Below are 11,830 nucleotides of genomic sequence, written 5' to 3' on the forward strand. Positions count from 1 at the left end.
AAACAGATATCAATTAAGGGATGTCTGCGATAGGAATATTATAATAATAATATTTACATGATAAAATAATAAAATGTTTAAATAAAATCTTTGCAAGGCAAGTTTGTTAGGCAAAAATGGTGAAAATTAATGCTCATTTAATTGTGATTCCAGGACATTGTAGGAAGACCATGCCGTGCATAAGCCTGCCTGAAACTCAATGAATATTCATGTTGTAAATAACTCTATTCTAAAATAATTTCAATGTACAAAAACATTTGTACTGATGTTACATAAAGTTACACAGCACAGCATCAGATATACGAGAGGACTTAAATTTACGGTTAATTAATGACGACAATGTCCTCATTTAAAGGATGAATTATTAATATAAGTGTCATGTTGGCAATTTAGCCCTTCATCTATGCATTGTGCACACTTAAGAGGTTAATTTTTGTTAGGGGAATTTTAAAATTCTCTTTAGTAACCATAACATGGCACACACACACACACACACACACACACACACACACACACACAAAGGCACGACAAAAACAGCAACAACCATTATCGGCTGTACTTTTTTGACTACATCTCGTGCTGACATCAATGGTTAACACCTCTGACACACAGAGTCACTGAGCTTCTGAAGCATTGGTCATGAAGGTGGGCCTGATCAAGCTGCTAAGCACAGAGACTCTCATGGTGCTGCGCTCTGACACATGAAACTTTCCAAAGCACATAGGTAAGCTGGCAACATGGAGCTTCTAAAAGCTGAAATGATGAGGCAGCTTTCCTTTTCCTTCTTAGTTACAATAAAATTACAATTACAATAATTTGTTCCAGCACTGACGTCAGTTTTCATATTGCCAGTGGATATAGAACAATTTCTATTCATTATGTAGCCTATAAACCACTGGTTCAGGAATAATGTTTGGCCATCACTTTCCTGTATTACTAGCATAGACAAACTTTGAATCCTTGATGGAAGCACAGATTTATGTGCAGGGTAGTATGGTCTCCACACAGTTGTAGGTCCAGTCCTCTCTCTCATTGATGGGCAGGACGTGTTGGCATACCTGGAAGACAAAACCCACATCTTTGAGTAATATCCGAAATGCCATATAGTAAATTCATTCCATTGCACCGGCACATCAGTTAAATTAAAATCATTTTCTTTTCCAGAGTGAATAGTTTAATTGTACATATAAAAGGGATGTAAGTCACGGTTTAGGTTTCTTTTTTATGTCGTAATAACCAAGAAATCATTTTCAGGAAGACTTCGTACCATTTTAGTCCTGGCTGGCACCTCAACGGCAAACACACTCATGCCTCTACTGCTGCAGCAGTTCCTGTTCTGCTCGTTGTTTACATGGACAGTCACTTTCAGGTTGGTCTGCAATACAAACGGCGCTGGTCAGCTATCTTGACTTCAAACGACAGACAAAGCAGAAATTAGCCACAACAGTTTAACAAACAGATGAACACTGTTCGGAGACAAAAGTATGTTACGTGGGCCGTGGATGTGTTTATAAGACAATACAACACCCTCCTCGTAATCCCTCAGCTGCTAGTGTCATTGTAGTTAAATTGTAAAATATGGCTAAATATAAAACAAGGTAAATGACAAATAAACACTCTCATGTGGACTTGATCAACTGCATTCAACTTTAGCCATTTCCCTTATTCAGTGGTTCCTTTGTATCACCGGGCCATTCTTTCTGAGGAGTTCCCGTTGCCATGACAATCAATACGATGGTCGCATATCAATTACAAAGAGGGTAAATGTTCTCTACAACCATATACTGTAGACAGAGTTTCTAAAACAAACACGGGAAAGTGCTATCATCCTCACCAGATACTGTATATAGACTTACTCTCTGTACAACAGACACACACACACACACACTTTGCACACTGCTTAACATTTATAAATAATGATAACTGTTTCTGTCACTCTGTTCCGTTTTCTCACTTTTTTGATGAAAGCTTGTTCATTGACAGTCTTTAATGTTGGACTATCACCCCCCCAGTGGCCATTAGGATGCACGGTGATTTGACAATTGTATTGAACCAGGAACATTCCCCTGCTTAAACTACGTAGGGAACTTCAGATCCATGACGCTGTATGTCCCTGTGTCACATTTCTCTATTCTAATTGCAAACTGTATCTGCACAGTCAGATAATCATTCTTCCTCAACAAAATTTGACGTCTACCTTGTTGGCTATTAGTGAGGAGATCCTGTGCTCCCCTCGGTAGGTGTAGATGAAGACGTTGTCTTGCCCCCTCAGTGCTTTGGCCCCTGTCCTGGCTGTGATGGACTTCTGGAGGGCCTGGTTCAGAAGCTTGGGCCCTGAGTCCATACTTAACGGCTGGATGGATGGCTGAGCGCCTTCACAGTGTACATCTATCAGGAATGGACAGGCCTGGCAGAGAAGGACGTAAGGGAGTTCTTTCAATTAGCTGGTCGGATTCAAGTCAGAATTTGAAAGCTTGGATGTGTTTCTCTCTGTATGTGTATGGGAGAAACAGGAATCGACCGTCAATTCAGAAGCTAATGGCTTATTGAAGTTAAAAATGTGTTGTCCTAACGTGTAAAATCTCAGCCCTAAATTACAGCATATTGAATCTATCTCATGTCATATTAAAACTGACTGAAATCTGTGTTATTACATGTGATTGTTTTAAGTGAGAGCAGATGTGTAAAGTCACCTCCACTAGCTCTAGCATTCGGTTGTAGCCCATGGCTTCCAGAGTGACCCACAGGTCTGCAGGGTCTCCATCTTTCTCTGTGGCCTCCATCAGGTTCAGCTCCATGAAGCCCTGCCGTGTCAGCTGGTTCTTTCTCATATCAAAGTTCTCTATACGCCCAAAAGAAGTAATGAACCATGACGAAACCATCCGCCATACACCAATTTTACATTAACTTAACATATACAGTATGTAACACTAGCCATTCCATGTATTGATGCCATAATGAGAATGATTACCTTTGCAGACAGCCCAGGCGTCCTTGTCACATTTCTCTCCACTGGTCCTTAGCTCAAAGAAATTGTACTCCTCTAGACTTAGCAAACCGTTTCCATCCAAATCTATCACCTCAAAGATGTCAGACAGCACCTCCCTGTGGCACAAAGGGAGTAACACAGGCAAATGTCATACAGGACTCAAGCCTGGACTCGATCATCTGTGCAAATTTCAACTCATCTATCCATCCTTTCAGCTGCTATGGTGGAAACGAAGCTAGCAAAGCAGCCAAGACTTTTCTCCAGGCCTGAGTCCACAGACTAAATTGACAACATTAAACTTTAAATATTAATGCATAATCTCAATTTTTGGTCATTAGGTTAAACTGGTGACATTTGATAAATCAGACTTTACTATGTGGTGTGTTTTTACAAGACTGATGTTGGAATGAAACACACACACCTGAGCTCCCTGGTGAGATCCAGCTCTCCGGTGTCAGTCCTGCAGACAAGCTCTATAGGTTTATTGAAAAGGCTCTTTTTGCTCCGTTTCTTTAGTTTGGAGCCACTAGTGAAGGGGAGCAGGTAGTAAGTCCCAGCATTCAATTCTCCTTTCCAAACATACTTCTGCAGGAACAAGAATTAGCATAGTTAAAATACTAAGCAAATATCTGAAGGGAGTAGATATATTTAAACATTTAAATATCTGGGGTAAATATTTGGTGATTTTTGTATCAACACACAAACTCTTAGATGAAGCATCATTGGGAATTATTAAAAATAAATGACACTGAATATGAGGACATCACATCCCACAACACGCACGTACTTCTTTGTCTTTTGACTCAGTGAAGCACGCTAAAGTTGAGTCCTCTTTGGTTTCACCCGCTGACATGACAAAAAGAGCTGTGTCCACCGTCATCCACGGAGAAGGCTTGTCTGAAATAAATAACACAGATGCCAGGCTATTGCATAGATTATTACATGACATGTTCACTTATAAAAAAAACCATGATATATGTGTAGTGCACATAAGCTCAATATATCTAGGATTATGTTGTCTTTTCTAATTCGCTGTACAAACATTTCAAGAGACCAAAGACACTTTACAGCCATTTTCAACTTCTATCTTTTAACTTTTAGCTTGTTGTTACTTAGATTGCTGTCATAAATTATTGTGCAATCACATGACAGCGCAAAGGCCGATAAAGGAAGCCACTTTTTAACCATTTTTTATGATTTATATGTAATGTCAAACAGTGCCAGTACCAGGTCTGTGGCTGAGGCTGAGTGGTTGGATGGTTAGGTAGACGTTGGTTGTTTGGGGGACGTGGAGTTGGTATTGCAGAGAGCCGATACTACCATCGTCCTCCAAGAAGAAACAGCCTTTCACAGAACTGTGATGCCACTCCTGGAAAAATGGATACCATTTCTGCTTAATGACAGTCCCACCACATGCATACGAACTGATATAAGGTGGCTAATAAAGCAGAAACGTAATGATTCTCAGAACCAGCTGTACCATTTTAAACCCTTCAAAGTATCGTGTATACAGCATATCACATTACGTGTATCCTAATATACTTTGCTATGGATGGCCTCTTGACAACAAAATGCATTTATTCATTCAACAGAAACCAAAACTAATTTGCGGTTCCTATTAAAAGTGGGATTGATCTTGTGACAGGGGAAGTATATTTTGGCATGAAAAAGTGAATTAAGCAGTCAGTCATAACAGCGAGGCTGCTCACTTGATTAACAGAAACTGCCAATGTGATAATTACCACGACAACCTTCAGGGGGCATATTCGTAATTATTTATGTCAACTCAGCAGCATGTAAAGTCTTGTTGTACTCATGCTGATCCAGAGGAGGGCAGAAGTGTTACACTGTGCTTCTGCTGAAGACTGAAGTAAATCTCCCTCCGGTCCCTGATATGGCAAATTGGAGTCCATTTAACTTTGATAAATACAGCCTTTTCAATCTTGAGCCAGCGGTCATTCAAAACTATCAAGAGGCTACTTTGGCAATATTTATGAATCCTAATATTTCTCTCATTTTGAAATCCTGTTGTTCCTGAAATGAGGTAATAATTTGAAATTGAACAAGAACATCAAAACAAGGAAGTTTTCCTTCCACTCATTGGAGACACATTAAATGAAAACACAGTTGGTGTGGACACACAGTAAGAGGACACTGAGGGCCGAGCAAGTCTGGAATAGGCTATATGTCCTTTTAGTGGACAAATAAATCAGCAAGTTAAACAAAGAAAGTACCATAAAGACGGAGCATGTCACTCCTTCAGAGAAAAGCCATTTTCTCAAAGTATTTATCTTGGGCTGTGAAAGGCATAAAGATCAAACCATAACACTTCTGTGGTTTGTCCAGACAGTATTAAATGAAGGAAATTGCCATGGGCACCCACCCATTGCTTAAAGACATCAGAATTAATGCCCCCATAGAGAGAGGGTCAGCCTGCAGACTAGTATAGGTGCTGTCACCTGCTCCGGCCACAGGTCTGATTTACTGCTACGTGGAGGGTCGCAGGACACCAAACTAGCCACAAACACAATCACACACATTTAAACCACGACTTCTACCTTATCTTATGGTCCTTATAATTATAACCTATACATAAAAATGTCCTGAGAATTAAGAATATTTCTTACAGGTTGTGCCTGTATTCGTGACTACATTTGCATCCCACACGGCACACACACACGTACACATACACACCACTACAAAAACACAGCCTGCCCTCCACCCACCCCCTCCCAATTATCAGCCTGTGGCAATATAGCAGCCAATATAGCGAGCAGAACTTCCCTCAGAGGTAATCTCTGGGCACACATTCTTTTACCTCGATGATGTCTGGCCCTTTCCAATCTCAACACAGCGGTAGGACCTGAGTGATGGAGCAGGGGGCTGTTATTTTTATTTATTTATTTTTTCTTGCTGCAAAGCAAACCAGCCGGGGTTAAGCCAAAAAGAGTGAAAACAGAGTGTGGGATCAATACAGCGTATATCTATCCACCCTGGGCAAAATTCGCCCATCAAAAACAGTGGGTAACAGTAACACTGGGAGAGCAGTGCAGCTGCAGGGTCCGTGTTATCATGAAGTCTCCCACTGCAGCCCACATACAAAGATTTACAGGTTTTGTCAGCGATAGTACAAACTGTTGCTTATAATATGTAGTAAACTAATACTGCAAACCATGTAATGATGAGCTATTATTCTAAATAACTGTATCAAATTTGATTTTAAAGTTGTTTAATCAAGCAAAAAAAAATGTACAGATTTGCTGTTTTACTCTCTTTTATATCATTCTAAATTTAGGGGTTCTGGAGTTTTTGACGTTTTCTAAACTTAATGATGAATCAATTAATCTGAAAAGTAATTGACAGAATACTGATAATGAGTTGCACAGCGAAAGTCATTATGACTATACGGGGGGGGGGGCACCTGTAAGCCTGAGGGCTCTTGTGTTTTGCTGGCCTTGGTGCTGCTGGATGTCATCGTGATTGGATTCGACAGGGATGATCGTCTGCTGCGAGCCGAAGAAGGACGAGAGGATGATCGGCTGTCTGAGCCACACACACACACACACACACACACACACACACACAAATGTAAAAACCCACATACACGAATGTTAACACTACAACACATATACTAAAAAATAAGTTATTATAAATAAATCAAGCCATGACATTACTACAAACAGAACAGAAAGCTAAATTGAGTGACTGACAGATTAAGCACAGCCCTCCTCTCTCAAAACAGTAAACACCCTTTCAAAAGAGAGATGAGGTGCACAACATAATTGACACTGCAATCTGTCTTCTCAGAAGTCCATTCCCAAGTTCGAGCAAAGATGGTTACATCACATTTGGGTTCTGAGAAAGTTCAGCTCCCTTTTAATTAATTATGGAGGCACTTTAAATCACAAATGGCATAACAGCACCCTCTCAAATCCATTATCTCGCACAACTTTTTTATCCTTGAACACTAATTGATGCCAGAAAATATCAATTCACTAATGAGGGGTCTGATTATTTCCAAGCCAGGGAGATCAAGATGCGAAGTAATGTGATAGGCTTACAAGCAAATTACCGTAGCAGAGAAATAAATAGACCCATTGTCATGGTATTTGTCATGGATCTATTTCGTATTGATGGCTGTACTTTAATCTAGTGCACCAAATTGCAGACGTTGTGTGAATGTGGACAAAGATGCTCTGAAACGGAGCCTAACAAAAGTGCCAATGTGAGTTTATACTGAATGTGAGTTTATAGCCGGTGTTGTTTCAGCACTAGTGGTTTTCTGGTGCTGGAAAAATGCAAGAATTGAACGAAATTGATCAATTACCAGAGAAACACCATGACAGTTCATCAACTGGTCCAACTGTTTGCCAAAGCATGTTAGACACACAACATCTGATTCATAATTAATCTGTATCTCTTCAGTTATTTAGCCGGAATTACCCATGCCCCATACAGATAAAGCATATTTCTCTGGGTAGAACTGGTTCATACTGACAAATGTAGGACCAAATGAGTAGTCAAAACTGTTTTTGAGCCCCAAGAATAACCCATTCAACATGTGCAATCACGTCGCACACCGTGTCAGCGTCTTGTTAAAATGTAGCTGGTATAAATCAATACGTGGGAGAGGCACAATAATGTGATAATCCCGACAACTATGTGGGAGCTCATTTGTTTTTGCAGTGGTGGTCGACTGGGCCCTCCTCTCGACCACCGCCTAATCCCTCATCATCTCCCCAGTGAATAGTGGTGGAATCCTCCGAATCAATAACATGAACATGGACTGACCACTTAAATCAACCCCATCTATCTTCCCACTGTGGGCCTGTCCCTGGCTCGCTCATCCAGAATCTTTGCTCTTCTCTTTCTACAAAATGCTGGTTTTAAAGTGCAAAAAGTGGATTTTAACATCCATCTCAAAGTGGTGAAGGTGCTGTTTTTTAGAGAATAAAAGCTCTGATGGCTCATTATCCTTGACTGCAGAAGGGTGAAGCTGAACTTGATGCCAGTTCCTGTTTGTATAAGCTATGAAAACATATCTTTTGGCAAGCGCTCTAACTCCACAGCCATAGGTGAAAGGCAGCATTTTTCATCACTTTAGATGGGAGTTTTTGTCAATCTCTTCATGGCAGAAATGATTACCTAAATCATAACGCTTTACAGTCTCCTCCCTCCAAACAAGCTGCCCTAATTGTGAGGCTATTATGAAGTATGGCATGTCTTAATGAGGTGATTTGTCACAGGGGGAGTGAAAAATCGATCAATAACAGAGCTATTATTTATTCATCAAAACTAATCGGTGAGGCGTATTGGGGCAAGCAATGTGTGTAGGTGCGCAACTAGAAACTGGAATCTGAAGTGTACTTGATGTACAGTTCCCATTGGCTTCTACTTTGGACCTGTAGATTGCACTGCGCAAATTGCCATTATGTTCTGCAGTCATATACTAATAAGATATTAGCATTTCCATGCAAAAATAAAGTCTTCTCTCTATATATTTTATGAATATGATCATTGAGTGTATCCGTGATGCAAACAGATTTTGCTAAAACATACAGTGCAGAGTTCTGCCATATACTACAGAGCCATGACAGGCCTCTAAAGTTATTCATCTTTGCTTTATCTTGTTCCTCCTTTTTTAATGTTCATTAATTCACATTTGAATCATGATGGGGATTCTGATTCAGTTAGATTTAGTTAGATATAAATATGGTTCAGTATCATGTTTTGGGTGAAAGTACTTTTGAGGGTGTAAAATTTCTTGACTCAATTACTTGTGGAATTTCTTTTCGTGTCTTTAACTTTAAATAAGAATGTATGACAAAAACAAACATACATTACATACTTGACAGCTAAAAATTCAGTGGCAGTCACTTTTATGGGAGATGATTCTAGGAAGTCACATGTTGTACCTTTCTTGAGTGTTGTGTCTGATTCTGCCCGGGGTGTTTCTGGAGGCTGAGGGAGAGCCGCTGCCGCTTGTGCTGCTGCTGCTGCTGATGATGATGATGCTGATGACACGGAGTTCTTCGGAGGGCTGTATGACTGACTGCCAAAGTTCTGTCTCTTCAGCTTGGCGTTAGCCTCAAGCCTCTCCAAAACAGCCATCTGACACTGCTCTACTGTAGACACAAACGATCTGCAGAACTGACAGCAAAAGGAAACCAGTAGTAAGGGGATGATACATGAGGATGCTCTGAGGCAAGAAAGAGAGTCAGAAATGCTTATATCTTGGATGGAGATGAACATTTTATGCTAAATAAAGACTTTTCTGTGCCACGTTGCATCACAGTTTCTTCTGTATTTATGTGATTCAATTCAACCTTTAGAGAAAAAGTTTTTGAATGAATGAGATATAAAAAAGGGCATTTTTATCCTTTGCTATGGTGCATTTGAAACAGTCAGAACAATGTATATCATTTACAGCAATTAGTAACAATAAGGGTAGTATAATGTTCCTGTCTCCAAAAGCTTTTTTCTCAGGACTGCTTTGGATAGAAGCCTTTGCTCTGAGGCTACACTGGAGCATTGATAATCTTATCAGCTGAAACAATTAAATTACTGATACACAAAGATGTTTTAAGATACACTTCTTTCCCAGATTTGGACACATAAGATAACATTACAAGTGAGATATATACAGCAAAGTGGTGACAGAATCAGTAAGAATAGAAGTCACTTCATATTTGTCTGAACTTACTTCTGCGTAGTCCAGTTTGCCCTCTTTGTTGACGTCAACTAATGAGAAAATAGCATTCACCTCTTCAGTGTTCATTTTCTCTCCTCTCTGGAAGATTAAACATGTTTTCTTTAGTTTGAACACCAGAATGAGCGTGAGCCTATCAGTGATTTTGATCATTTTATGTTTAGACACATCTGTAATACAACATGAGTGGGTCCCCAGTTGCTGAGGTAGCTCAGTTGGTTCAATTTACTCTACCAACCTAAACGTTAATCTAAAACAATAAGTAGACAATTTGTTGCAGGTGTATCTAATACAAAATGTTTTAAGAGACTCACAGTGGTAAGAGCCTTCTCAAGTTCACTGTGTGAGATGTAGCCATCACCGTTGACGTCCATCTTCTTGAAGGCTCTCACGAGCTCACTTTCCTCCGTTCTCTTCTCACACTTGAGAATCTCACAGAAGTCATCAAAGTTGAGTTTGGACGTTCTTGGGGTCCAGTATTTACTGAGAGTTGCCTGGGATGGATTTCTGCCAGCCTGCTGGAGAGCTGGATAGTGAAAGAGTATTGAATCTACTAGTAGCACATCATCTGAACATCTGCACCACTTGCACTACAAAAGGTCACCCCCTAAATGTGCACGTCTCTCCTTTTACTTCCCTTTAAGTAGCTTTAGAGGTTGGACGACATCGTTTATCATACACTCTCTTAGACAATATCGCATATGTGTTCCCTATCAGCTTGCTCTGGCTGATAAGGAACATACAGTGAGTAAAATAATTAAACCTAAGAATCCATGATTTTATTCTGACAAATAGAAATGTCCTAGATTTGTAAGGACTGACTCACCATAAAGTCAGCTGGGTATGAGAGGTTAAAGGGAAAATCCACTACATCAAGCTGACATTGTCCTCTTCCAAATACTTTTTGGACATGCTGGATAAGCCACTCCTTACAAACACAGACTGCCTCTGTGAGACTGAAATTAGAGCGTTAATACTTGATGTCACCAGTTGACACCTGATTTAGGTGTCCTGATTTAGTGACACATTAAGCCTGTGGTTTTATAAGCTGCTTTGGAATTCAAAGTTCAAAACTAACCATGAACTGCAGGGCTTTGAGTCATGAAAAAGAAAATTCCCCATATCCCAGTATCATCTCATGACTGCTGACGTTAGTGTCCAGGGAGTCATCACACACTCTTTGGGGAGATCAGTTTACAGATGACATTATCTCCACAACTAACGTTACATGTTATACAAATATGATGACAATGAAACTGTGTGGCACGTAAACAGTCAAACGAGTTATTTCGGTTTTAAGTTAGCTTACCACGACATAACTGCTGCTTCGAGGCGATATTTGTCAAACTAGATCTAAACACAGATAGGTATGCGGCTCTGCACTGCATGTAGAAAGCCTCCTCTTCATCAGAAGGACGAGGTGACTCTTGAAAAGACATTTTTGGAAGAGGAGCTCGGCCTGGTTACCGTTAGCTAACCAGCGTGAAGGCTAGCACTCTCCAGCTTTGGAAACCAGAGACCGCCGAAGATGCCAAATATGGCAGCTGACTTGCAAACTATTATTTTTTTTGCTTTTCATCACATCGTAACACTCACATGAAAGCATGCAAGATGCATTTCATTGGATTAAACCCGCGTTAGCGATGAAATTTGTTAAACATCGTTGCTATCTGCAGTGAGTCTGTTGCTAGGTAAACAAAAACTCACCGGTGTTCACCAAAAACGACACTGAAGAAACAAACGACGATGTTTCCCGCTTGTTTTGTTAAAAAGTAATGTAACGCTATATTGGACCCTTCTAAGCTGTAAAAAATATTAAAAATGCAAATAAGGGTTTACTTTTTGAGTAAGAGTGTATATTATATATATATGATCGAGTCGTTTTTGCAATAATGTGACACCCGGAACTATATATAGGAGAGGTTATGTTTTACACGAACTGTTTGAGTGTAGCAAAGGCGCCAGTTTCATAAATCTATGACAAACTAACTTCTGCTGAGACAGCTTTAAAATGCCGTGAGTATTGTTCATTGTATCTGTTTTGTCTGTCGGCTGCCTTTTATGGGTTAAATCTGTTGCCACCGAATCGATATTATTTAGCAATTAGATAGAAACTGCTTATTAAAGAAAGC

The 11,830-nt window shown here is 40.0% G+C and overlaps 1 protein-coding gene across 1 annotated transcript; it reads right to left on the bottom strand.

Annotated features, from left to right (window-relative positions):
* Positions 1-870: 870 nt before the first annotated feature.
* On the bottom strand, positions 871-11,137 carry efcab7 (EF-hand calcium binding domain 7). The gene is made up of 13 exons (XM_070831778.1): positions 11,008-11,137; positions 10,013-10,224; positions 9,693-9,779; positions 8,905-9,139; positions 6,411-6,532; positions 4,217-4,358; positions 3,777-3,886; positions 3,411-3,574; positions 2,972-3,105; positions 2,694-2,842; positions 2,198-2,407; positions 1,268-1,375; positions 871-1,058 (listed from the first exon to the last, which is right to left on the bottom strand). Exons 1-13 carry the CDS (start codon positions 11,135-11,137, stop codon positions 978-980), a joined length of 1,884 nt encoding a protein of 627 aa, XP_070687879.1. The 3' UTR covers positions 871-977.
* Positions 11,138-11,830: the final 693 nt, after the last annotated feature.

This window comes from Pempheris klunzingeri, chromosome 6, assembly GCF_042242105.1.
Source record: "Pempheris klunzingeri isolate RE-2024b chromosome 6, fPemKlu1.hap1, whole genome shotgun sequence".
Lineage (NCBI taxonomy): Eukaryota > Metazoa > Chordata > Actinopteri > Acropomatiformes > Pempheridae > Pempheris > Pempheris klunzingeri.

Coding starts and splice junctions, on each gene's coding strand:
- efcab7 (XM_070831778.1), bottom strand. CDS start 11,137: ATGTCTTTTCAAGAGTCACCTCGTCCTTCTGATGAAGAGGAGGCTTTC. Junction 2,843..2,971: donor CGCCTGGGCTGTCTGCAAAG/GTAATCATTCTC, acceptor TTGGGCGTATAG/AGAACTTTGATATGAGAAAG. Junction 2,408..2,693: donor GAATGCTAGAGCTAGTGGAG/GTGACTTTACAC, acceptor CTTCTCTGCCAG/GCCTGTCCATTCCTGATAGA.